The following is a 26,687-nucleotide window of genomic DNA, read 5'->3' as shown; positions in this document are numbered from 1 at the left end:
AAAGAAACAAATTGACTTCTGATCTCCGCTTCCTCACCCTGACGGTAAAGAAACTGCATTTGGGTCTAAATGATACCGAGCCATGCAGGTGGCATGACACGCCAAGTGTGGTGGAACACACATCACATGGTGGGCTCTATCGTGGTGGTCTCTTGAATGTCGGCACACAACTCCAGGAAGACTAAATGGGCCTTGGAGCTGCCATCGTCATCATGAGCCCAGAAATGCTCACAGTCCCTGAGGTGGCTTTAGGCCGTCATTGGAGATGCCATCCGCCACACGACACAAAGCAGATTAGTGACACTCGATGGCCGCCAATGAAGTCACCGGGAGGACACGCCAGTGAACCGAACCTCGCGACGGGGCGGGCACCTCCTGAATGCGCACACACGGCGAGATTTTCTGCTCACGTCACTAAAATGCCAAACCAAAACGGGCAGCAAAGGACGTCTGGATGATCCAAAACACTTTGCCCGTTTCCTCTTTTGTGTAAGAAGTCATATTTTATACACGAGACCCCTAGCTGTCCTGGTATGGTGGGTACAAAGCACCCAGAAAGCAGGCTATGCACTGCACCTTGGCACTCTGCTTCCTCCTTATATAGCGCCTTTCATGCCCGTGGCCTCCCTGTATCCCTAACTGAGCGTATCGGAGCTCGGGAATGTTGGATCGACCGCTTGGGTTCACCTTTGGCTCTTTGTGTTTCCCATTCAAAGAGAAGCTGCCCACCTGAGTGCCGTGCCAATGTCCTTGAGGCACATTCTGACCTCCTCATCTGGGCCACCTGGTTTTGATGTGTGGTACTTCATTAGTTGAGTCCATGAATCTCAATCTGGGCACCTGAATGGCACCTCTCTCCCGTGTACCCCAGGGCATCTCAAACCCACTTGCGCCTGTCACATGATACAGTCACAGAGGCTCCTGGTGACTTGTGGGCACCTCCTTTGTGGCACGTTCCTCTGCTCTTCCATGCCCCAGATGTCCGCCTGCTGGAGGTGCCCTAAACCGCCACCTGTGACTTTTTCACATCAGCCTTTGGCACCCGTCCCATCAGATGGTGGCAACAGCGGTTTAAGCACAAAATATACAAATATTTATTTACAACTTGTCATTGTACAAAAAAAGGCTCTCGTTTAGAAAGTGACAAGAATTTTGTGACAGGTGTAGAAAAAGCTCGGGTGGCACTTGGGCTCCTTTTGTCACCTGTCTGCATGACAGTTTGCTCTTCAGAGGTAAACACGTGTGGCTCATCAGAGACGGCAGCTCCATCCCCACACACTGCCCACAGGCCGACGACCTTGGCATCCTGCCATCAGCCTTCCCCACCGTGCCCATCGAAGACAGCAAGAGGAGGAGGGCACATCCACCGAGCAACCGGGCAGTCAGGCTGGCGTGAAGCAAGCGAATTACAAGTGTGGTGTGGTGGTGATGATAATTGGGGAAGTGAGGGTCGCCATTGAGGTGGCAAAGGGGTTAGGGACATTAGTGCCAGCCAGGAAGTGCCAGTGCCAGCTACAGGATGTGACCTTACCACTCCATCCTCCTCGTTCATCCTTCAAGCTGCTCAAAGTTGACTGACGATGCCAGGTTCATCATTTGGCAGCGGCTGCAGAGGCTGGGCATGTGCCCTCCCACATCATCCAAAACAAGCCGTGCCCAGCAAACACTTGTCCCCGAGGCACAGCTTGAACTTAGCAGTAAATAAAATAAAAATCTTACTTTAAAAGTTACAGTTAATAAATAGACCCCCGTCCCCCCGCCCCGTCAGAGACGTCAAGGTGCGAGACGCGGGGGACCTCGTTGCGCCGGACAGGGCAGCCACAGGGTGGGCACTCGGCTCATCGGACGTCTCCCTCTTAGCATCAGTGCTGCTTCTCGTGCGTCTCCTCCGGAATGAGGGTCTTGAACGGGTAGTCCCAGAACTTGGTGGTGATGCCAAAGCCTGAAAGACGAGACAAGAACATCAGCTAAAGGCGGAGGAGCCTGGGGGTCCGCAGATCAACGCAGTTTGTCTTCACTGCTGGGGGTCTCTGTGACAACAGGCCAAGGTGGGTCATCACAGCAGGCACACATAGGGACATCCCGGGACACGGCGGCCACTCTGACCCTCTCGGGTGGGAAGGAGGTAAGCGGCCCCACTGGACTCCTCCGGGGTGATGGCCTTAAGGGGACAACTGGCGGGAGTTGCCATTCCAGCCCCCCCAGCGTCGGTGTCACCTCCCAGCCCATTACTACAAGTGGACTCGAGCCCACCCTGGCTTTTGTCTCAACGTGCTGCCACAGTCACCTCCATGACCAGATGTGAGCAGGCAGACGGGCGGTGCCAATCCTGGCAGCCACTGGCGGGGGCACTTACCCAGGCGCTGGTGCTCGAAGTGGTGCTTGACGTGGTAGGTCTTCAGGTCATACAGGTAGCTGCCCTTGGAGGGAGATCCGTAGTGCAGGTAGTAGTGGATCATGTCGTACAGCACGTAGCCAAAGAGGCCCCCCACAAATAACGAGATACCAACAGCTTTGGGCAAAAGCAGCTGCAGAAGGCCATAGAAAAACCCGATGACCAAGGAGGCTGGGATGGGAGGGAAGACCAGGCGGGAGCTGTCAAAGGGGGACTGGCAAAAGAGAGAAATAGAGAGGTAGGCATGTAACTGGCATTGCAGATATATACGTGACGTGCCACTGGCAGGCAGGGCTCAGACATGAGCAGGTGGTCACTGCTGGAAGGGGACAGTGACATGTAGAATGACAGACACCTGTGCGCACATGCTACTTGGGTGCTCATTTCTGACATGGGACCCTGGCACTGCCCGTCTGGCTCTGCCACTTAATATTCCAAATGATGCTACTTGGGTGCTCATTTCTGACATGGGACCCTGGCACTGCCTGTTTGTTTCTGCCACTTAATAATCCAAATGGTGCTACTTGGGTGCTCATTTCTGACATGGGACCCTGGCACTGCCCGTCTGGCTCTGCCACTTAATAATCCAAGCGATGCTATTTGGGTGCTCATTTCTGACATGGGACCCTGGCACTGCCCGTCTGGCTCTGCCACTTAATAATCCAAATGATGCTACTTGGGTGCTCATTTCTGACATGGGACCCTGGCACTGCCCATCTGTTTCTGCCACTTAATAATCCAAGCGATGCTACTTGGGTGGTCATTTCTGACATGGGACCCTGGCACTGCCCATCTGGCTCTGCCACTTAATAATCCCAATGGAGCACTGGCAGTGATTGAGGCCCAGCACGTACTAGCTGTCCACATTTGTCCACTGTGCACCCCTCTGTGGTGGGCACTGCCCGGGCAAACAGGACGAGTGGAGGCTCGCCAGCAGACACCCAGCCAGCAGCCATCCTTTGCCCGTTTCTCAGTCGTGGATGGTAGTGGCAGGCGTTACTGGGCCCTGTGCCCACTGTCCCTTACCTTGTGGTGCTGGCCGTGCAGCATGAAGTGCAGCGTGATGAGGAAGTAGTTGCTGGCTGGTGGCCTCATGTGGAACACGTAGCGGTGAATCAGGTACTCCACCAGGGTCCAGATGAACATTCCCAGCAGGAAGAGGAAGGGGAAGGCCCACTTGTGTGGGAATGCAAACCTGTCTGGAGTGGACAACAGGAAGGACACATGGTTGGAGACTTACTGGCCAGGGCTGGCAGCCACTCTCAGGAGAGTGAGGGAACAGCAGGCGTACCTGTGAGGCGGGTGCTGTCCTGGGACATTGAAGTATAGCAGAAGTAGCTGAGATAGGCCACTAGAGGGAGCCACACAACTGGCACCACATACCTAGAAAGAAAAAAAGGGGGTCAGGGAGCGACACGAGCATGGCACGGGCAGCAGGGGGCACCACACACACACGCAGGTCTACGCACCAGGAGGTCTTGGAGCAGGACTCAATGAAGTCCGAGTAGAAGAGGCGGATGGGCCGGTCAACCGGCTGGTGAACCCACTCGTCGTACTTCTCACCCAGGCGCCCCACTTGCCACAAGAGCGGCTTCTGCCAGTCCACTAAGTCCTGAAAAGTAAAAGCCAAAGGGAAAGCTGAACCCACATCTGACCAGGGATGGTCACCGAGCGGTCCCCTCACTCACATTTGGCAGGCCACATCCCGTCTGACACACATTTCAGTGATGCCCAAATTGTCAGCTAAGACTCCGCCCACACAGCTTACTGCGGGGCAGGCCAAACGGGGTCATACAAGAAGCATACGTGCCAACCAAAGGGTGGGAGGGCAGCTACATCGAGGCACATCACTGACGTGGGCACACACAAGGGTGCCATTCTTAGGAAACCCCTCGTTTGTTCCCACTGCATACCCTCGAGTCGCACTGAGCCAACTTCACGGCATTAGTCTTCAGGGGCTGTTGCCTCCAGTAGGCAGTGCCAATGTGAAGGTGGGAGACAAGCGACAAGGTGGCGAACCCCAAAAGGCCGCCTCCATGGCTGGCTGTACTAGCAGCGCCCACCAGGGTGTGCTCAGCCCCTCACTGCTCCTGGGTTGTTTTTTGGAAGTGACACCCCAAACGTGGCGGGTGAGCCATGCCAGCGGCCTCTTTGCCAAAAAGTACTGTATATGGCCTGTGTGGTCATTTTGGTGTCACCGTCCCCACTTGCCAGTCTGCGCCCCACTAAAATCCAGGACAGCCATGTCCGCCTGAGGGGTGCTGGAGGCAGGTACAGTTCTATAGCGGAAACACAGGATGCCCCTCATCATGGCAGGCCAGAGTGTTTGGTGCCAGAGGACCCTTTGTGGTCCCTTTTGGGTGCTCAGCCTGCTGGTTCTCTCTGCAACTTCCTCTCCCCAAAGAAAGGCGCTATATGAAAATATAACACAACTCTTACAAAGCAAAAGTAACGCATGTCAGGATGGCAAAGATTTCCTCTCCTACCACTCAGTGGGTGGCATGGGTAGGCACGAGGGCTACGTGACCCTGGTGAGTTGGGGCACAGTGCGTGAGCGCCGCTCTAGAGGCCTCTTTATTGTTACACCACCAGGCTGTCATGCTGGGCTGAGATGGCAATGCAGTGAGGACCGCGTGGGTGGGAGGCGGTTAGTTATGGGGGTGCCAGTCAAGCTCAGCGCCTGGCATGTCAGTCTACGCAGACCACCCTTACCTGTTCTACATTTCCACTGGCCACCTCGTGTCCCGTGCCTTCTGTCTGTCTCTGCGTTGCTTCCTGTAAAACACAAAGTTGACTTTTATTTACAAGTGAGATGGCATCACCAGCGGTCGTCCACAAAAGTCCCGATTCCCACTTGTGCCACAGCCTCGCCAGCAGGAGGCGCTCCCATCAGATGGGATCAGGGACACGAGGAACCACGTCAAGCCCCACCCTGTCCAGTGACCCCCCCCCCCAAGTCAGTCACGTGACTCCCACACCAGCATTCTCATACCCGTCTGCCAGTCACATGTCCTTGGTAATGCTACCACCTCATGATTTGCCCCCCCACCCCCAGACACGTACCTGTGGTGCACCATGGTGTGCAACTTCACTGCAGGTACCCCTGATAAAGAAATGCGTTGACATTTCCCATGCCAGCTGTGCCAACTGTATCCCTGGGATCTGTCCCAACATTAACTGGCATGTGACCGTATTCTTTGCTGAACCAGACAGTGATGCCATGACAAATGTGCTTGGCACCAAGGGTATAGTAGACAATGCTCTGACACAGCCACTGGGGACTCATCGAGGCACACTCTGTGACCTCCGGACACTGGCACTGCTGCCCAGTATGACTTCACTCACCCAGGTCAAGAGACCACAGCCTCAGATAGCCTCCAGCGTGCCACCTCAAAGTCAGTGCCATCACACACGCTTGTCACCCAAACATAACAGAATTAGAGCTGTCTGGCTAGAGGTGACCACGATGTTCTGGGCACAGAGAGAGCAAGAAGTAAGGTGCATATGGCATGATGCCACTTATTGGGCACACATGCCTGTTATCCTGGCGGGTGCTAGAGACTGTTGACCACCACCCTCACCACTTCCCCGGTGTGTGCCCCCCAGTCCTGCTCAGTAACAAGCGGCACTTCTGGGCGTGTCCCTGGCCCCACCCTATGAGGTCATCTATTCCAGGTGGCACGCACGGTGGGCAGTCCAATTGCCACTCGCTTGTCCTCGCAAGTCACTCTAGATAAGCTCAATCAGCGCACTATGACATGTGCAGCATGGCACGTTTCTGTCACAGCAGCTCCACAGGTAGGTGGCCACCTTTAGCATGAGTGAGTGACAGGAATGCGAGGCAGGAATGCGGAGGAGCCGGTTGCTCCGGAACTTGTGGGATCAAACCAAGAGAGAGACCAAAGGGAAAAGAGAAGAACGAAACGGGAGTGGCGCGGTGGGCATAGAAACGGGTGACTCAGTGAGAGTTACAACAGGTGCTAACCCAACATGCACATCAGCCAATCACATGCCGTGCCATCTTGGCGGCAGCACGCCCCTTAATTCTGATTGGTGGAGCCCGAGGTGTTGGACCACAAAGCACAAGGCTGCCAGTTTGAGGCCCGTCTTTACAGAACCGGAACACCTCAAGGTGGAGTCCACAGTGAAAGGCGCTATCTAAGGCACTATACCACACGTCCAAGTCACTGCCAGTACACGAGCTGTAAAGCAGCTTGGGCTGGCGTGCCTGTGAGAGGCACTGCCCGCTCAGGCCCTTTCCCCACCATTGACCACCCGAGGATTCCCCGTTGTTGCTGTTGTTCCCCGACAGAAAAGATTCTCCTATGAAGCTGCTCAAAGGCGCTATATTAACACTGCAAACTGGGCATCATGGGGCCACTCTGAATCTCAGTGTGCCAGGATGCCTTCATGGCACTCTGTGATCCATGGTCTTCAACCATGTCAGCACGGCACCCTCTGCTAGCCCTGCGATGTGTGCCATCTTCAGGTTTCATGCCAGACTACATTGACAGGTTTCTTGGTCATTCCATGCCCCTGCTGCCCCATCTTTTTGTTGTGCCACCTTATTTTAGGTTTCAATGTCCCATTCGGGCTGTCATTTTCCTCCCCTCACTGCAATTAAAGCCATCGATATATAAGTGACAAGCCACTGGGGACATCATAGGTGGCATTTTTAAAACCAAAGCCTTGGTGCCCAGTGGGAGAACATTCCATCTGCACTCTGTCAGGAGAGGACAGTGTGGTAAATGGGGCGGTGAGGAAGCGGGCACCAGGGGGCACAGTGATCAGACTTCAGATCATTAATATGGATGACTTGGCTCCCCAGCACCCACCCATGGGCATAAGAGACCAACATAAACAGCCCCCTTGGACCGGCCAAGTATCGACCCCTTTGGGTGCAGATGCAGAATGAGCCGGGCACCACCGGGGCTTTGACGTGGCCCAAGGACAGGCCTCACTCACGGGTGCACAGCACGGGACCCCCAGCTCGGGCTCCTCAATGGACACACGGCGACCCCTCAGGGCGGTCACCATGTTGTGCCGTTGCTATGGACCAACCCGACCAGAATTACCAGTCAGACTCGCCTCCAGCGAGTGAGCACATGTGCCCCCTGGGCGTCATAAAGACACTAGGAGACACCAAGGAGACTCAAGCAAACACGGGGCTGTTGGTGGCCATGGTGAAGGCGGGAAAGGGGGGTTGAACAGTCACAGGCTCAGAGCCCACCAGTGTTTGCCAAGCCAGGGTTAATGAACTCCGGGGCAAGCGCCTGGCGAGTGTGCCCTCTCAGGAGAAGGTGGCTCCTCTGGCCCCTCCGTTGTGCGCAAGTCAGAAGGGGGCTTCTAAAAACAAGACGTGATGACAAGCGGGCTGTCAACGCGACCAGGACCACTCGCTTTTATTGCATATAGCGCCTTGTATATCACGGCCAGGGCAGTGAAATCAGCCAAACATGGCAGTGCCCACTGCAGAGCCTGGTGCCAGCTGAGAGGAGCACCACATGCACATTGGTCCATATGGGAATGCCATGTTGGGCATTTGCCAAGGGTGCCGGGGTCTGTAGGCTCAGGGGCACCTTGGTGACCAGTTGCCCCCTGCTGTGACCACTGCCTCGCCAACGTGAACAGTGCTATAAATGGAAGGGTATGGCGAGGGCTAACACTTCATATCCTGGACATGAGAGGAATTCGGGCCCCTCTCTTTTCAGGTGGTCTCATTTTGGTCCTCGGGTGGCGGGTTTGCTGGGCTGTCACCAGTTGCTCGTTCCGAGGACACTCCATCTGATCACAGGTTCAAAGTGGTCTGAATCTAAGGAGACACGCCAGGACCCCCCCTCCCCCGAGCGGCCAGCCCGCTGGGCACCAAGCACCCAATGGGGACTGAAGCCATGGCACCATCTGCTGGTAACGCTACACTAAATGGCACAGCCCATCTCCCCTCAAATGACCACCCCAGTCTCAGGTGACTGTAGGGGTGACAAAGAAGTGCCAGGGCTGTGTGTCGGAAGAGCAGCAGTCAGGCTGTGCCCACAGAATTGCCCTGTGTGTCCAGGACACCAAGAAGGGACCAGGGATGAGAACAAATCCTGAGCCTCCTCACTTGTGTGACAAGACAGGACGGGCAGGTGTGGCAGAGAGGTGACCCTAACCCTCGCAAGGACGTCTGGCACTCCGACAGTGCTGCGTGAGAGTAGCCCAGCGCTCTTAGCACTCTGAACGGTGGCACACCTGGCACCTCAAGCAGAGGGTGCCCACCCCCAGTAGACACAGGTAAACACGAGGCTGTGGGGGGGGGGGGGTTATCATTGCAGAGGTACAGATGACAGTGGACCACAACATTCCCTGCCAACGTGCGGCCACAAACACCATCTGTCATTGCAAAGACACAACCTGAAAACTCAGGACCCTCAGCGAGGCAAAAACAGACCAGGCAAGGCGCTATATAAAATACACCCAAAGTCCAGGGGTGCGCAGGGCAGACAGCACCCCATCTGGCATCACAAAGTCCTCCAGGGCCGAGCAGCGGGCACATAGTCTGCACTGCCTGCTTCTATCAGTTCTGCTGCCAAGTGAGGAAGTCAGAGGCCCTTAAAAATGGTGTCGCAGCCCACCTTCATAGTGTACGCGTTAAGAGACCCCTGAGTCGGCTGCTTGGGGTGGCCTGGTATTGCGGCTGCCCGGCTGTGGGAATGCCGTGACAGCCTGCTGCTCACCGCGTGACCTTTGCTGTTAATCATTTACCTGTTGGCACCTTTAAGAGGTCCTGGCGAGGCTTGCGCAACCACGTACACATCACACTGCACTCAGCCTCCCATTGGCTGATATAGTGCCTTTTGCTGCCTTACCCGACTCCATGCGGAGGTGTGCCCAGTGTCACGCGAGTGCTGTGCCCTATGCGGGTCACCTTACGGTTGGCTGCAGGCTGCACTGGCGGCGGTTCAGATGGAGTAGCTTCGCTCCTCTGTATCTTTGCTATAGACGGGCGACGTGGGCACCACATCAAACCCAGTGAGTACTTGAAAGCTGAGGGCTGAGAAGACACAGGGGGCAGCACTGGAGTCCAAGGCCTAAGGGGGCAGAGAGACTGGTCAGATGAGCGGAGACACTTGGCCTGGGCATCCCAGCGGTTATCGGTTGGCAGAGATGGCCGAGCCATGCAGCAGCAGCGTAACGGGTGTGTCTCTCTCGTTGTCCCTTTAGCTCTTCGCTGCGCCTTAAGAGCAGCACAGTGCCATGCGGCGACAGCCAGCCTGCAGTCTGAGCTTCTGCCCCACAACTACTAAAGACCACTCTGGGACATAAAAGGCGCCATAGAAGTGAACTAACCCTGGACATACGATGTGGGTGGTCTCGCTCTGTACTCTCTATCAAGCTTGGCATGAGACTCTGGAGCCTATTTGGACTACTGGATAGCCTCACTCATATGGCACCTGGCTAGGGTGGGCGCACTTTGCCAGTTTCACCGTCTACTTCCTGTGTGGGACTCAACAAGTTTAATGAGTGGCCACCAAACCAACCTGACTGGACCACTTAAGTCTCACCTCAATGGCTGCACTGGCGTCCCCGCCCTGTACCTGTCTACTCATCTGACTGGTGGGGTGGCCAAGTGACTCTTCAGCTGGGAATGCCGGCTGTGAAACTGGCTCTTCTAGGAGTGGCGAGCTCTAATTGGAGCATCATGGGATGTTGCAGAACCGGCTCCCAGCGAGCGCAATGTGGCCCTCAGGCTTTCAGTGTAGACGCGGCCCTCAGCCAGCTAGAGCGGAGCCATCGAAGTGACTGCAGCTTAGCGCCCCCCGAGCTGACCACGGCCGAAACACTGGGGTGGCTCCAAGTGCGCCTCCTGCTGTCTGCCATAATAGCATGGAGTCTCGGTGGCACATCAGGAACAGATGCCAGTGTCCAAAGAAGAGGAGGAAACTCGTCCATCTGTCCAGAAATGGACAAGCACCACGCTGGTACACTCTGTGTAGGGCGCTATATTACATGACACTGCGCTGCACTGGGACCCCTGAGCAGGTGCCCGGCACCCTTAGCTCTTTATATGGCGTCTTTCCACTCCTACTATTGGTAGGGAAGAGTCAGTCCAACTGGGCCTCAGCAAGACTACCTGATTGAAATCATCTTGAAAGCACACCCAGCAACACCACAGTGGGCATCACCCTTTAACAGTGGTCGGCACAACACCCATCAGGCGTGAAACCCACTCGCCGGACCCCCCCATTGCACCAGCAGATTCCGCCGTTTCTTCTCCGGAAGGTCCACCCGACGACCGCGGAGACATCCTGCCGCCCTACCCCTACGCCCCGAGCCGCACACAGAGCCTCGAACGCCCGCAGACAGGTGCGCCCCCAAGACCACCCGTTTTCCGCCTTCCCCGGTGCCACTCACCTGCGTCCCGGCCAGTTGGCCAATACAGTACTGCTCCAGCCAGCGCCTGGCGTTCAGCGAGTGGCGGTGCGGCGGCCCGTCCATCACCCGGCTCACGTCGCTGCCGGCCCGCTCGAGGATCAGCGCTTTCCCTCCGGGGTGCATGCGTAAGAATCCCGTCACATCGTAAACTTTACCGGACGAGATGAGCCAGCAGGACTCCTGCGAGCGATGGAGTGCCGCCTCGGACTCTGTGATAAAGCGCGGCGACGACATTGGCGGGGGCCGAAGAAGACAGAACGTGAGAGCGGCCGCTACGCAGCTGTCCGAGTGAAGCGAGTCTGTGAGAAGTGACCGAGCAACCGAGGGTGGGGCGGGGGGGGGGGGCGAGTGCGCTGTTGCCCCGCCCGCTCACCTGCTCGTTCACCTGCTCATTAGCATACGCAGGACTGACAGCAAGACTTGGACTGACAAAAGGTGTGAGCAGCGCGAGCGCGCGCATTTCTGCCAGGCGCCGCCGCACTCACTCGTGCGCGCGCACAGCCCCGGGCCGATGTCGAAAGAGCGAGTGAGCGAGTGAGCCCGCCCAAACTCTTAGCGGCTGTCCCGGCCTGAAAGCCCACCACGCCGGACACCGCGCCGAGTCCGTGTTCCCTCGCCCCCCCTACCCGGGAGTATTTAGGAGGCTGCTATAATGCCATTCTGAGGGACTCCCTGCCGTCTGGTCCTGAGAAGTGATGAACCGGAGTTCCCTACACGCCCCCCTTGTGGAGGGCATCCCGTCAGGAGAGAAACCTTCCGCTTTTTTTTTTGGGGTGGAGTGGAATGGAGAGGCTCGTTGCTAAGCAACGCACTAACAATTGGGCCGCAAGCGCCATCTACCAGCGACGGTGTCTGCCAACTCGGAATGGGCGGGGTGAGGCAGGAGAGGGGCGGGGCAGGGACCTGTGATTGACGTGTACCCCGCGAGTGTGCAGCGGCTCACTGTGCCAGCCTCTCATGGACCTCTGGGGACTCTCGAGGAATGGCGGAGACAGGCTCCTTCCTGGGTCTGGGTGAAGAGCTGCCCACCAAAAGAAAAGCTTGAACCCCCACACCCCCCCCCCCCCACAAGCTTAACCCTCAGTGACCCTCATTGTCCGTGTGACCCTGGGGTGTACACATGCCAGAATTTGGAGAGCACACCAGCTGGACCAAGCCTGAGGGCCCAGACTTGCATGTGCCCACAATCTGTGCCAGGTCAGCTCTGCTCATCAGTAGATCTTAGAAGAAGTGGCCATGGCATGTAGATGGGTTCAGCTCAAAAAGGAGAAGGTGAAGCCACACTGCTGTGCCCGGGGTGGCAGGTGTGTGCTGTGCAGGCTAGGGTGGAACTCTCATATCTGGTCCAGCGCTGCCATTCTTGGCCTTCCTTTCACACCAGGTCCCTACTGGTCTTTGCTAGTACTTGTGTGGGTGGGTGGCTGTAGTGGACCAGGATGCTGGGGGGCAGCAGGATAGGCCTGGCACTGAGAGGCCCCTTTAAAATCTTTGGTTAAGTCAGACAGTCGGGCCGTGCAAGTGCCCTTGACTTATGTACCACTCACCTTGTACCCGGGCACAGTGAGCTTGTGAGTAAAGCCAGTCAAGTGTGGCATTTGTCCTTTTCGTCTTAGCGAATGAGAAGAGAGACGAGGGCATCAGCAGTGTCATTTTTATTCCGACTTTTCAAAAGAAACAAGTAATGGTCACCTAATTAACCAGTGAGTCCTGCCTCAGGAGGTCCTGTGTGGCAGGGCACCATCCCTCTGGAGTCTTAGCCTGGAGCCAGCTGCTTGATGTGACAACACTGGGTGGCCAGCTGGCACTGGCCTAGCCGGTGACAGTGGGAACGCCATCCTTCCCGGGTGGTCCTCTTTTCTTGGGTGCCCGCTCAAGTCACGCTGTGCACTTTCTGGTGGTTCTGCAGGCCTCTTTTACGCGTGAAGCTATTCCCACACAGCATGCAGCAGTACGGCTTGTGCCCGCTGTGGCTCATCAGGTGGATCTGCAGGTTGCTCTTCCGTGTGAACGTCCTGCCACACTCACCACAGCGGTGCGGCTTTTCTCCAGTGTGGATCTCCTGGTGCTGCAGCAGGTTGCTTTTGCGTTTGAAAGTCTTGCCACACTCACTGCAGCAGTGCGGCTTTTCCCCTGCGTGACTGGCCTCGTGTGCCTGCTGGGCGCCCCTACAGCGAAACCTCCTGCCAGTCCTGCATTTCTGCCAGGCACGGCTCCTCTGGTCGCGCAGCTGCTTCTGCCTCCACGTCAGTCTCCTTCCCGGGGCAGTAGTTGGGGCCTGGGTGTGCCGCGGATTTGTGTCCACATCCACGGGTGGGCACCGCGAAGACATGTCACCGCCACCTTGCGTGGCCCAGAGCAATGGCTCCTCAGGCAGATGCTGGCACTGGTTTTCAGAGAGCGTCTGGAAGAGGGAAGCCTCAAACGTCTGTGCGTCTCTGGCACCTGAAATGAGAGACATGAGTGTGCTGAGTGCATGGTGACCAGTAGGGGGCGTCAGAGGGCAAGCCTGCGCCAACACGTGAGCCAATGACGACCCGTGTTTGTCTGCCATGATGTCCTTGAACCCGGGACCATCGATAACATGTCAGAACAGAGGTTCAGATCCTCAAAAGTCAGAAGTGCAGGTCAGGCAGGGCCATGCCAGGGCGCACACGTGGGTACAGTGCGTCGCCCCACCCACCACATGGCGAAACAGCTCAGGATCCTGGTTGGCAGCCCCCCAGACATTGACGCAGTCCATTCCCACCCATCTATCTGCCACAGCCAGGTGTTACGTGGGTGTTCCCTTGGCCTGGTGCAGCCACTCGCATCCTCAACAACGAGGGTCTCCCTCTGGTAACCGCGCCACATGGCCGTAGTGCCGTAACTGACAAAGCAGGTCATGTGCCTCATTCGGGACTCCGTGAGCAAGACAAAGTCAAACCAGCGGCACCCGAGGACCCTCTGAAGAGACCCACGTGAAGGGGTCGAGTCCACGTCTGACAAACAGGGGGCACCAGGACTCGAAGGACTTGGACATTTGTCCTTTTGTGCCACACACCCCTCTCCAGTGACCCCCCCATGTACTCCCAATCCGTGAATGTCACTGCTGAGGTAAGTGAACCTCTCGATGACGAGTTCGACACTCTCACTGCAGACAGACACACTGAGGTCACCAAAGGCAGCGTAGCAGGTGACACGTAACCCGGTCAAAGCCCACAGGATCTGCCGCTCTCTGAAACCCCAGCTTACCTCGGCCCCTCAGCAGTCCACCTCCTCGTTCGGTCACCAGTGAAGTGCCCCATGCCAACTTGTGCAGGGACCTCACGAGCCTTAAGGTGGGCGCCCACTCCTACTCCTTAGCCCCTCAAGTGTCAGCCGTGTGCTCCCACCCTGTTGCGCTGGCTCTGCAGTGGTCCGGATTCTACTCTTTACCTTTCGTTTCTTTCTGGTTCACCTCGGGGTCACTGCCAAGGACCCATCAGGTTGATGGCAGAAGGCCTGTTGGATTCTCAGCTTTCTAGCATTATAACAGAAACTCGCACACCCAACCCACTGGACTTGGCACTTACCCTCCGCAGGCTGCTGGAGCACTGGTGGCACATCTGATTCGTGGTTAATGCCGTTTGGTGCCCGCTCGTCCTCCAACTGCTTGGCCTGCACCAGCAGACACCAAACTTCTGCCGATTGCAGTCTGGGCCTTTGATCAGAGACGAGCTGGATGTGTGTGCCACACTCAGGTGCAGAGTCTGCCAGGGCATTGGTCGCCCACAAGTCCGCTGGTTCAGTTTTAATGACAACATCCTGCTGCCATTTCTCGAGCTTCACCTGGGCACCACCATCCTCCTTGCTCTTCTTCTCACTCCAAGTACTCTTGTACAAGGAGACCTCGGCCTGGGCAGCAGTCACCCGGGCAGGCCCATTCGCCTCTGGAAGGCCCAGCATGTCACTGCAGGTCAAAGCCTCGTCCACACCTGTGGGACAAGAGAAGCGGTCAGCGGCTATGACCAAGCAGGACAACAGAGTGAGGGCATGCCGGGCAGACCCATACCATCGACACGGTGAAGTGCCACCAGCTCAACCAACCGCTACTCCTTCAGCGTCAGCTAGTGATGGCAGTCACTCCAGTTCAAGGTGCTATGTAGAAAGCCTGTAGTAAAGTGTGGGGAGCCTGCTGGCATCTGCCAGGGCAAAGACCACGGGCTTCTGGCACACCATGAAAGACACCATAGAAACTACAGCGGACTGGGCCCGTCCATTTTACTGTGCAGATCCCTGGCTAAGAGTGAAAGGAGCTATATGGCTACTCAAGTAAAGTCTGAGCTGCCAGCCAGCTTCTCCAGTTTGGGGTAAAGCAGATTCTGATTTGAATGGACAGCTGCAACCAACCCAGCATGTCGACACCTGGCCCACGTGAAAGGCGCTATATAAACTACTTATGACTGGATGGATGGCTGCCTCCGTGCAGATCGCTGACTGACAGTGAAAGTTTAAGGGGGGCCGGGGGGCTAAAATAAAGGGTTTGGTTTTCTTTTGTCAGCCACACTGCCGCTCTGACAGTTCTGCTCATCCCACCTCAGCAAGGCCTTGTTGCAGAGAAACATCTGGAACCAGCAGGTCAGATTCACCTTCAGAGGGGCCACTTTGGTGTGTAGGTTTTAGATTTGGGATTCTCCCCCTTTAAATGTCAGACAGCCGGACCTGCCGGCCAAACTGACCGTCAAGCAGCCACTTAAGTGACCACAAGGTCTTATCTGCGTGAATGTGCCGCCCGCCCGTGTAAGCCATCGGCATAGGCGGTCTCAGCAGACCCCACACCAACAACCCCTGGACGGGACGGCCCAGTCCATCGTAGGGTGAACACACACACACAGAGCGGGCCAATCCTCCTACCCCGCATGTCTGAATGTCACACATCGAGGCAGCAGGGCTACCACTGCGCCACCGTGCTACCCCCCAACCCAAGTACAAAAAGCAGACAACAAATAAAAAAGTTGTCTGGCATTTCCGAATCATGAACTGAACTTGTGCGCTTGTTCATAATTTTAATGTAAGTGGCCCTGAGGTTCTTTTGTAACTGAACGAGTTACGATCTGTGACTTGGGATGTGCTGCCGTTATGCAGCAGTACGGTTGTGACTCCGAGACAATTCAGTTACAGTTTATGCTTTGTCTGTCTGTCGTCAGCGAAAGGCGCCATATACGCTACGTCTGACTGGATGGCTCACGATGAAAGGCGCTATATCAGAGGCGCGATATCAGCTGCACGCATTCACTTACCTCGCGCGGCTCCGAGTCTGCCGAAGCCCGGCGTGGCCGCAGACGCCGTGTAACTCCGCTCCAGCTGCAGTCTCAGCCGCGCGATCTCTTCCTCTTTGGCGGACATTTCGAGCCGCAGCTCCGCGAAACGCCGATCCGCGAGCTCAGCGAACTGCTGCACCGCCGCGCGGAGCGCCCCGATCACCAGAGAAAAGAAGACTTTAAGTCGCCCGCCCCTGGGCGCCATGTCCGCCTCGTACGTGTCGATCTCCTCCTGGAGTATAAGAAACGCGTCCAGGGCGGACGAGTGAGCCGAGCGGCACGCCGAGGTGCCGGGAGCTGAGGCGGCGCGATGCTCCATGTTGTTTGGCGGGGCCTTCAAGACGTCGGGCAGCAGGCGGCAGCAACACGAGACGAGGAGAGAGCGGCGCGAGGGCGGGGCGAGGAGGCAGGCTGTAGGGGTAAGAAGGCGTGGCCATCTAGAGGGCGGGGCCGGTCTGTGAATGGCAGGATATACGGTAACACTTTATTTATAAGTAAATACAACGCAAGAATATGCACGACGTTAACAGAACCATTTCAACCCACTTAACAAGTCGATGATTCCTTTAGCTTTCAAACTGCACCGACCACCCGAACTACTGCTGATGAAGGCCGAGGTGCCGGAAGTCCGATGAAGGGCTGTATCCGCATGGCGTGCCATCAATAGTCACAGGATTGGCAGAGTGCGGGTACCAACGTGCCACTCGCTGCCACTTCAGGTCCAAGACGAACAGGAAGGGGTTCAAATACAGGAAGACATTTAAACTGATAGAGAGCATGAGGTGAGGAGTACTGTATGAGAGATGGGCAGGTGTTTGCCAGTCTGATGCCATGATAAACTAGAATGGAAGAAAAGGCAAAACATCATTTTAATGAATAGACAGACAGACAGATAGAAAGCACCATATAATAGATAGAGAGCGATAAGGGACTATATTACAGATAGAGACAGGAAAGGCCCTAAATTAGAAGGTACCAAAGGTCCTTATACGGTCACAAATGCAGCCGTCCCTGGCAGTGCCAGTGCAGGTTACCGTGATGCCCGCTCAGAGCTCATCACGTCCTGCTGGTCTGTGTGCCCCTCTCGAGTTTCTCGGCTGCTCTCCTTTTTCTTCTCCATGTTTGTGTTTCTTGGGCTCCACTGGGACCTTTAATTACAGCAAAGGGGGCGGAGCTCCTAGCTGAACTCTGATTGGTTAATTGCACCAAAACAAAATGATAATAAAGGAATAGAAAGTGCCAGCGTTTGAGAGCCCTGCACTACTCAGCTGCTCTGCCCCCGTAACCTTTGCCCCTCCAGACACCACAGCACCAGAAGTCACCTGAGGGCACCTCCGCTTGGGGTCTCAGGATGTGGCTGGCATTATTACAGTATCTGTGCCATGCGTCTTGTTGTCATTGTCCACTTGTGAGGCTAGTGCCCCCTGCTGGCTACGTCTCTCGGCTCCTACTGTACCAGGCCCACCCATCGTCCTGTCTAGAAATTTAAAGAACCTCAAAGTGTCACCCCTTGAACTTTGTTGGCATTGTGGTGACCGGCAGCAGACCAGCATCATGGATAGAACGTCGAGGAGACTCTTCTGTTGAGCCCTCTGAGCTGAATAAGCAGGTCATAAGATGGAGCCTCATGTGGGCTGGCACTGCCAAGGTTGGCACGGTGGCTCAGGTTCACGTGCTGCTTTCCTTTTTCTCGTTCATTTCACTTCTGCTCTTGCTCTGTCCTCCTAACATTGATGTACCATTGTGATTGACTGCTGATCTCGCTTTGTCGCTTCATTCAGGCTTCATCGTCTATTCTGTTACCGTTACTCAGATTCCTTTGTCTTCGATGTCTTGTCTCCTGTATGCTGAACCCGAGGAGGCGGACCACCTGATTAGGTGCCAGGATGACTGACCCCTGCAGCACAAATGGCTGCTGTTTTAGGATTCCTGACTCTTGTTTTGTGTGCTGTAGGACAAGCTGGCATTGCCCGGGTGCTTCAGTGGCAGCTGCCAGGGCTTCTTGACGTCAGCTCAAGCACCAGTTCTCCCCACAGAGGCTCTTTGGTGTGAGGCTTCAGTGTCTGATCTGATCGGACCGATCAATGACAAAGTGACATCCAGAGATGTCCCCACCTCCGCCAGTGAACCGCTAGCCATAACTCAACGACTGGCAACTTTGATGGACAAAATTTGGCAGAATCTGTCAACCAGACGGCAGGGCTGGTGTGCATCCAAGAAGCCGATGGCACGATGTCCACTCCTGCCGCTGTGACCCGTTACGCGCTCCAGATCTGTGCCCTCTGTCTGGTCACCCTGCTGTGGGCCCTGCCATCAGTCCGCTCCATACAGCAGGACACCTGGGGTGTGGTGACAATCAAGGCTGGCACAATCCCTTTAATCAGCCTGGGGCTGGACTGGGAGAGTGCCAAGGAGTTAGACGAGGGTGCCATGTGTCCAAACCCTGTCACGAGTAAGAGAGACATGTGAAGGACGTGCCCATCTCGCTCAAGATGGCAGTCGACTGAGCACCGCCTTCCCAGCACAGAAACCAGGAGGTGTGACGACGGCGGAGAAGGAGCAGAAGAAAAGAAAGAAAAACGCGCTGAAGATCACAAACGTGTGCCGGAGGCAGAGGTAGCACCTACACCTGGGGGGGGGTCAGCAGGGTCCGAACCGCCGGGACGCTGACTTTGATCTGAGAGCCGCTGCAGGACAGCCAGGGACTGAGAACACTGAGGCGTCCACTGAATCCATTCGCAAATGGAGGAGCTGAGCGTCACCCAGCGGGGATGAGCGGTCAGCAAAGAAGCAGCTAAAGAGGTTCTCCATCGGGGATGTCATCAAAGTCTAACGCAGAAGGTGACAAACATGAGGGCACATGTCCAATCTGTGCTGTCCTGCTGTCCTGACCTCACAAATAAAGTGCAGTGTTTGCTGATTTGCTGGTTACAGTCGGCCCATCACCGCGGACCACAGCACACAAAGTGAAAGTCGTCGACACGACACGGAGCTCTTCATACCTCTGGTGTGTGCCACACGTCCTCTAAGACGTCCTTCCTGATCAAGTGCCTTTACAAGTTTTCTTTTTGTTTTCATCATCTGCTTGTTGTCCTTCTTCTTTTTCTTCTTTTTCTTCTCTTGGTTTTCTATCCCGTGTCCCTCGTGTTTTGAGGGCGGAGCCTGAGCTGCCAGCCACGCCCTCTGCCTTTAAATTCACATTTTGTTGCTTTGGTATACGGGCATCTTCTTATTTTTATTGGGTTTGATTTTTCTGCTTTCTTGATCTTTCTTGGCACTGGTTAAAGGATTGCAATTTCTGAACTTTGGATTTGGGCTTTATTTGCTTTATCAAATCTTTTTGCGCTGCTCCGTTCACTTGTTTTGTTCTTTGAGTATTTTTTGTCTTTATTTTCAGATGCTGAATTTGTTTCTGAAGCTCCGATCTCTTTTGGGCCTGCGTAGGCTGAGGCAGGCCACTGGAGTTAGGATCAAGCCCACTGGGGTGAGGCCTTTCACAGGCAGACAAAGGAGGCCTGACCTAGTCTGACTAAGGAAGCCTTTGGTTGAGTATTTGGAGGCTTCACCCCCATGTTGCTTTCTTTGGGACTCCTAACCCCAACACCCTCTGATGTTTTGTGTTATTTAGACTTTAAAATCCTCAGCGCCATCTTTCAGCTGTACAGTCTTGTAATTCCTCCTCCGCATCACTAAGTGGCAGTGATGTGCTTCAGTCTTTCAGGCTCGCCTTTTGAGTTGGGGACAGGCTGCCAGGGATGAGGCCTGTAAAGATGGCAGGTGTGGCCCTCTGTGACCTTTCTGAAGAGCAGCATCACAACGTTGTGGCCCTGTGATTTGGTTTGGACCCTTTCCTTATGTTTTTATGTTTTATTTTTGCTGTTCTGTGTCTGTTAACTCCAGCTGCTGAAGTGCTGCTGTTTGTCTTCCCGTGTCTGTGGGATTTTCTGCCAGTCCTCCAGTTCTCATCCTAAGGACTCACCAATCACCTTAACTGGTCACTCTAAACTGACACAGCATGGGGGGGGGGGGGGAGGTGAGTATGTGTGTGTGTGAGTGTGTGCGCTCCCTGCACCCTTAAAATTAAATTAAGCTGGTTCAGAAAACAGAGGTAGAGCTATTTTAAAAAGTGCTCACCTCCTGGTCAGACATTAGCCGGGGGCCACATATCGGGCAGACACCTTAGGCACCAGTCCAGAATGAGGTTGACACAGCTTCAGGCCAGTAAGATGATCTTTAGAAATAATAAAACTACTAATAACATGCATGTGACTGGCCAGACTCACTCGTAACTCCGTCTTCTTTTCCATATTTTGCACCCGCGGCAGCTGACAGTTAACGCGCTTGTCACGTCTCGCTGAAGCACGACCGAGCCGCACAGTCCTGTAATTCCTCCTCCGCACCACTAAGTGGCAGTGATGTGCTTCGATTCGTGCCGACATCAACCGCGGCGGTCTCTGTGCTCGTGACGTCACCGCGAGGGCGTATCACGGCGTCTCGTACTTCTTGGCGGCTTTTTTGACAATAAAAACACACAGACAGGAGGTCCGTTTACGGCTGCGTCCGCTTCAGCACAGTCGGTGAGTTTGGTGTCCCTCTAGAAAGGTGAGATGTTAGTGCCACGTTTATTGTTCGTTAGAGTCTGTCATCGAGCGGGTAAAACGGCGGTGGGAGCTCGGGGTGCGGGGAGGCTTAACGGCTGCCTGACGCTGGCGCTCGCTCCGACCAGAAGGTCGCTTTTCAGAAGTGCACGTCGCGCTCTTGTGTTCCTCGTTTGAGGCTGCCCGGCGTAATGTGAGCATAGCATCGCCGAGGTCGTGATAGGGCCTTCGTGCTTATTTTATAATTCCACTTGTGTGCTGAATGCGACCCTAAAGCCCCCGAGAGACCCCCCGGCTCTACCGGCTGGACACGAGAGTTTAATAAAGAGTCCCGGTCATCAGGCCTGAGCTAGCGGGCTGTAGTGACGATACTGATGGCCGCTCTTTGGTCTTTCTTCACAGAGACATGAGTCGGGCACCCAGGAACTCGCAGCTCCCTGCCAGGGTAACTGAGAGCAGCAGGATGAATCTAATGACACCCCAAGGGTGAGTACCATCGGAGTCTGTGTGCTAAGTTGGCAGGGGGGTTTGGTTCAAACGCGTCGTGTTATTGTGGGCTTGTGTGTCACAGCTGTAATTTGGAGCATCAGAAACACATGAAGTAGAATCGACTGTTAAACTAAGGCTGACAATTACTGTTGGTTTCCTTTCTTTGGCTCTTTGTTTGTTTTCCTCACTACATGCTATATGGCTTGTTTGGTATTTTTGCGCAGTGCTGCCATGATTCTCTTTAGTCTCCTAATATCGACTAGTGTCACAAATGGCAAAGGGGATTCCTGTCTCTCCTTTGCCTTTTTGTCAATGAACCCTCACCCTCTGGTTGAGCAAGTGCCCTTCTCCTGCTCAGCACGGGTCTGTCCTGTACCGCAGCTTCAGAGGTGCCCTGGTACTGGGATTTAGGGGAGCAGCTACCGAAGAACGACGCCAGGAATTTAAGGTCATTTACAGTGTGGCCTACATAATGCTTGAATCAGTCAGCCATCTTGTGCTTTGGGATGAACTCTAATATGCCCTTCCGTTAGGCTCTACACCATTTCTTACTTGAAAAATCCTCTCCTGTCAGCCCCTGGCACAAAGCACAGACTGGCAATGGACATGTGGCCAGGCTTTGGGAAGGCGGCCCATTCTCTCACATACACTCGGGGTCAATTTGGAATTACCTGTTAATCCAACACTCGCCATTTTAGAGGAAAATCCTTTTAGACACAAGTGTAGGTAGACAATGACTGGGTTCAGGATTTGAAACCCGAATGCTGGTTTCCATTGCATTCTATGAACAACTCCCAAATGGTGTAGATGTTCTGATGCCACATTTTGGCTGCCATTGTATGTCTAATATTGCTTTGCAGAAAGGACCGCCTGACCTTTGGGAAGCTGAATTCAGCTAAGACGATGTCTGCAACCACCGAGAGGAAAATCAGCTTTTTTGGGAAAAGGTGAGTTAACTCTGTAGGATCAAAATTCATCGTCATGTGTTGTGTGCATATTTTAATAAACTGGCATTGTGTGTTGAAATAAGTGGGCACAGAAAGTGAATGAGTGAGCGTTCAGCTTTGATGAGCAGCTTGTGAACCAGTGTCTTGTCTCTTAAATGTGATGAGTTGGAGACACAAGCGTAGCGTTGGAGATGACCTGGACTTCTGTTTTGTTTTAAGATTGTTTTGTAATATGGAAATAAAATGGCTCTTAGATTCAGCAGCCTCCTGAATTTTAAAAGGAGATCTGTGTTACAGGTCAAGTGGAGCAGGTGGGTCTCGAAGCAGCCTTTTTGGTGCATTTAGTACAATGGAGAAAATCAAAGATCCTCGGCCACTCCATGACAAGACATTTGTTCAGCAGTGCATTAAAAATCTGTGTGAGGTAAGAATGAAGCATCGCCACAAGGAGGTGCTGTTTTACTGAACCCGTTCCCAGAAGCAGGTAGTTTGAATCCACCTTTACAAAAGTGTGCATGTCAGTGTGGCCGTATCTCCGAATGGTTGCCATGTCTCTGTTTATGCCATTTGATGTGGGGTTTGTAAAAGCAGTGCTAATGTTTGTGATATCCCATCTATTGGATTGAATAATGCTGTGAATTTCATTAGTACACGCGTTAAAAACACATCTCGGAGATTGTACACTGCGAACGTTATCGGATGATAAGCTGAAGTCCATGTTGACTATTTACATTTCAATCCGTCTTGGACGGGTAGCACAGCTGCTGAATAAAGAAACGAGAAGGGGGCCACAGAGTAGAAACGAAATCCCCAAAGCTTCTCCGAGCCTCTACTCTCTAGGTTTGTGTAGCACACTGGGTGCCTTGCCTACCTCAGAGTGTTACACTTCATCTTTGTCTCTCTGCCCCATGGCACGCTTTCTGACTCTTTCACCCCTCACTGTTGAAATATGAGACTAATGATGAATGAACCCTGCTGAATTTGGTTCTGTGAGAGTTTGGCAAAGTCACAGAAATGTTTGCAAACTCCAGTAGATGCATTTAAGTCAACAGGGAAAGAGGAACTGAGCTACGTTTGAGTTTATTATAATGGTGAAATGTTCTTTTACGTGTCGCTGAGGGCTGCAGAAATGTCTGCCGACTATGCTGGACCAACTATTGTGACCCCAGCTGTGAGGCCGCAGTGCTAACCACACACAAGACGCCCATAGAATGAATACCGCAGACAAAATACAATAAATAGCAACAAGTAAATAAAATTAAAGATCATTGTGCTCAGAGGTCAGTCTTGGGCACACATTGATGGTGCCACAAAAGGGCGGTGTGGGCTGGCTCGTTCCATTGTTTGGATTCGTGGCTCCCGGAACAGCAGGAATGTTTTTTGTTTCCCGTGTATTGATGCAGATGCTTCACGCTTTATTCTGCGTCTTGTAAATAGGAATACATCTTGTGTTTTTATTATTTCACAGCATGTCCTGTGTTTCCTGATGAAGGGTGGGCTCCTTTAAGACTTGTTTAGAGATCTTTGCTGGGCGTGTGGCTAATTTGCATTAATAATTAGCCATGCTGATGTTGCACTGCCAGCCCAAAGGGATCAGTTTAATTTTTTTAAACGAATAATAATAATAATAATACATTTTATTTATATAGCGCCTTTCCCATGCTCAAGGCACTTACAGAATATAATAAAGAACGGCAGAATATACAGTATATAGCATTGTACAAACCAGATAAATAAATAAAGAAGATTAAGACAGTAAATTCTGAAAAAAAAAAACAGACAACATAATTGATGGTCTAGCACACACATACAGGTTACATTGGCATCTTGACAGAGAAGTAAACTGAGAGAAGGGTAATAAAGTCAAGTAGAGCTAAAAGCCTTCCTGAACAGATGAGTTTTGAGTTGTTTTTTAAAAGAATTCATGGAGTCAGCTGACCTGATTAATTTTGGTAGGTCATTCCAGAGTCTGGGCGCTATACAGCTAAAGGCCCGGTCACCCATAGAGTGTAGATTAGTGAGGGGCACAACAAGATTACCAGAATCAGAGGACTTTAGTGGGTGGACAGGCACATAGTGATGGAGGAGGTTACTGATGTAGTTTGGCGCGAGGTTATTTAAAGCTTTGTAGGTTATTAGTAGGATTTTATATTCGATTCTGTAGGACACAGGGAGCTAGTGAAGATGGAGCAGGATGGGTGTGATGTGCTCGCTGCTGCTGGTTCGAGTAAGGACTCTTGCAGCTGAGTTTTGAATAAGCTGGAGCTGTGATATAAGATTAGAAGGGGCACCTGCCAGTAGGGAATTACAATAATCGATGCAGGATGTGATAAAAGCAGGGACAAGTTTCTCAGCATTAGAGAACGAGCGAAGACGGGATATGTTACGGAGGTGAAAGTAAGAAAGTTTCTTAATGTGATTTATGTGGGCAGAATAAGTGAGGGAGGAATCAAGAATGACACCAAGATTTTTTACAGTAGAGGCAGGTCTGATGAGATCACTGCCAAGATGGACTGGGAAGGAGCTCATTTTATTAAGTTGCATTTTAGTCCCAATTTGCAGGAGTTCAGTTTTATTGCAATTTAATTTTAAAGAGTTCTGCTCCATCCAGGTTTTAATTTCACTAAGGCAGGTTGTGAGCTGAGAAAGCTCTGATGAAGTTCCACTTTTAACATTGAAGTAGAGCTGGGTATCATCTGCATAAAAATGATAACCCAATCCATAACTACGGATAATATGGCCAAGGGGAAGCATATAAATACAGAAAAGCAGAGGACCAAGGACAGAGCCCTTAGGGACTCCTTGTGTGACTGGCACGGAGTTGGATCTGCTGAATGGAAATTTGTTTCTCAATTTTAGTGGCTTCTGGACCCATTTTTACCTTTTTAAGTTCACTGATGACTCGCATACAGCTATTGAAGTGCCCTGGGGGTTGAAATGATGACGAGTGGAAGAAGGAAATGCGGTGACACACTTGGTGGGCGGGGATATCGCACAGCAATGTCAACAACTCCAGTCACCCACCGGGAGGGCGCAGTTTCAGCACATCACATCTCATCTTTTGTTCCCTCGTGTGTTTGACCCAGCGAGGGCCACGTGGCCAGTGATCTTCTGGTAGGCTAGCATACGTGAAAATCCTGTGAATGGCTGCTATAGCTCTGTGATGTCACACTAGCCTCGCAAAGCATCGGGGGGCGCTTGCAAAAAAATAAAAAGGTCACCTAAGTTGGCATCACAGCAAATTTCCAGGAAAGTTTTCAGCAAAAAAGGTCACCGGTGACCACCGCATACTCACTGCAAAAAGAACTTTGGCAACTCTTTCTGACCAACACCATATGGCACACAATGCTGAGCCATGTATTTCTGCTGACTTCCACCATTACTCCTGCCTACTGGATAAGCTTCATTATTCTCTAATGGCATCTTTGACATGGGGGGGTTTACAGAGAGACAATGATTTGTATGTGCCTTGTGCAGGCGTCTACTTTATAAGCAGGGCTTTGTTTCATACGCTCGTCACCTTTGACTGTTCCTGTGCTGCCCTTCTCTCATGTCACTGGCTGAAGGCCCGTTTACACCGCATCACCGCTAAGGTCTGCATGGCATAAATGTAATCATTAATTCTGGCACACATACCTTGTCACAGGTGCCCACAGGTCTCCAGAGTTGTGTGGCCCTGTGGATGTCGACTGAGCATATGCTGGACAAGAAAAACCTCACAGTGGCTCCCCCAATAAGCACAGAAGTGCCGCTACCCGCACCTACACAATCCAACATTCAATGCACACAGCGATGCCCACAAATTCATGGTGAGAAATCTGCCAGACTCTGAGCAAAGATGAAAGTTTGTAAGGTGGAAATGGAAATCACTACGAGATCGATATGGAAAGGCAAAGATAAAGCTTTTGGGGGAGCGTCACGTACTGAACACTCGAACTATAAACGGAGCAGCGTGTGCACAACCACATAGATGACTGCAAGTATGAACGGGCCTAACGATCCACTCAGAATGGCGCTACAGCTTGCTGGTTTCTGTTAACAAGAGCACTGAAAGCAAATGGTTATGAAGAGTCAGGTGGGCTTCATGTAACATGAGTTGTGTTGGTGGTGTCCACTTCTCGCCGTCAATGCCTCTAGCTAGTCAGTGACTGGTTCAGCTCTGTTGCCTTAGATCTCCACAGTGCCAGTTTTATGGGCTGTGGCAGGCAATGTTGGCTGAGAATGCCCACCTAGCAGCTTAGTCTTGGCTTCAGCTCTGTTCATCTCGTTAAGGTCTTTAATTCATGTAATGTTCACTTTGCAGTTTCTTAACGATAGTGGATTCCCAGGCTCTGTCACTGTGAAGTCCCTACAGTCTCCATCTACAAAAGAATTTTTAAAGATCTTCTGTTTCATTTATAATCAACTGGATCCAAATTTCCAGGAGCCAACTTCTAAAATCGAGGAGGAGATTCCACGACTTCTTAAGGAACTGGGGTAATGAAATCAACATTTTTAAGGTTTTGGGAGGGTGTCGTAAGTTGCTTTATTGAGCTCGGGTGCTTCTCCTTAGCAGAATCAGAAT

At 53.1% G+C, this 26,687-nt stretch overlaps 3 protein-coding genes across 5 annotated transcripts in view; 1 reads left to right on the top strand and 2 right to left on the bottom strand.

Annotated features, from left to right (window-relative positions):
- Positions 1-1,070: 1,070 nt before the first annotated feature.
- On the bottom strand, positions 1,071-11,122 carry fa2h (fatty acid 2-hydroxylase). Its single transcript, XM_028808860.2, has 7 exons — positions 10,790-11,122; positions 5,108-5,170; positions 3,865-4,007; positions 3,687-3,778; positions 3,422-3,594; positions 2,357-2,609; positions 1,071-1,942 (listed from the first exon to the last, which is right to left on the bottom strand). Exons 1-7 carry the CDS (start codon positions 11,042-11,044, stop codon positions 1,863-1,865), a joined length of 1,059 nt encoding a protein of 352 aa, XP_028664693.1. The 5' UTR covers positions 11,045-11,122; the 3' UTR covers positions 1,071-1,862.
- Positions 9,237-26,687, top strand: part of LOC114657089 (kinetochore protein NDC80 homolog) — a 30,253-nt gene continuing 12,802 nt past the window's right edge. Inside the window, exons 1-5 of one of the 3 annotated variants that reach the window (XM_028808849.2) lie at positions 9,237-9,406; positions 21,090-21,173; positions 22,037-22,123; positions 22,421-22,547; positions 26,427-26,599. In XM_028808849.2, the coding sequence (XP_028664682.1) occupies positions 9,252-9,406; positions 21,090-21,173; positions 22,037-22,123; positions 22,421-22,547; positions 26,427-26,599 (626 nt within the window). In that variant the 5' untranslated portion in view covers positions 9,237-9,251. Of the gene's footprint in view, positions 9,407-20,534; positions 20,692-21,089; positions 21,174-22,036; positions 22,124-22,420; positions 22,548-26,426; positions 26,600-26,687 lie in introns of those variants that run through there. The other 2 variants (XM_028808851.2, XM_028808850.2) reach the window with 2 other exon arrangements.
- On the bottom strand, positions 12,657-16,431 carry LOC114657093 (putative zinc finger protein 286B). The gene is made up of 3 exons (XM_028808859.2): positions 16,069-16,431; positions 14,362-14,763; positions 12,657-13,252 (listed from the first exon to the last, which is right to left on the bottom strand). Exons 1-3 carry the CDS (start codon positions 16,406-16,408, stop codon positions 12,681-12,683), a joined length of 1,314 nt encoding a protein of 437 aa, XP_028664692.2. The 5' UTR covers positions 16,409-16,431; the 3' UTR covers positions 12,657-12,680.

The sequence above is a fragment of the Erpetoichthys calabaricus genome, chromosome 9 (genome assembly GCF_900747795.2).
Source record: "Erpetoichthys calabaricus chromosome 9, fErpCal1.3, whole genome shotgun sequence".
Lineage (NCBI taxonomy): Eukaryota > Metazoa > Chordata > Cladistia > Polypteriformes > Polypteridae > Erpetoichthys > Erpetoichthys calabaricus.
This window is presented reverse-complemented; position numbering and strand designations above follow the sequence as displayed.

Coding starts and splice junctions, on each gene's coding strand:
- fa2h (XM_028808860.2), bottom strand. CDS start 11,044: ATGTCGTCGCCGCGCTTTATCACAGAGTCCGAGGCGGCACTCCATCGC. Junction 5,171..10,789: donor GCCAACTGGCCGGGACGCAG/GTGAGTGGCACC, acceptor TGTGTTTTACAG/GAAGCAACGCAGAGACAGAC. Junction 3,595..3,686: donor GGACAGCACCCGCCTCACAG/GTACGCCTGCTG, acceptor TGTCCACTCCAG/ACAGGTTTGCATTCCCACAC.
- LOC114657093 (XM_028808859.2), bottom strand. CDS start 16,408: ATGGAGCATCGCGCCGCCTCAGCTCCCGGCACCTCGGCGTGCCGCTCG. Junction 14,764..16,068: donor CAGACTCGGAGCCGCGCGAG/GTAAGTGAATGC, acceptor CTTGTCCCACAG/GTGTGGACGAGGCTTTGACC. Junction 13,253..14,361: donor GCTCCAGCAGCCTGCGGAGG/GTAAGTGCCAAG, acceptor CTCTCATTTCAG/GTGCCAGAGACGCACAGACG.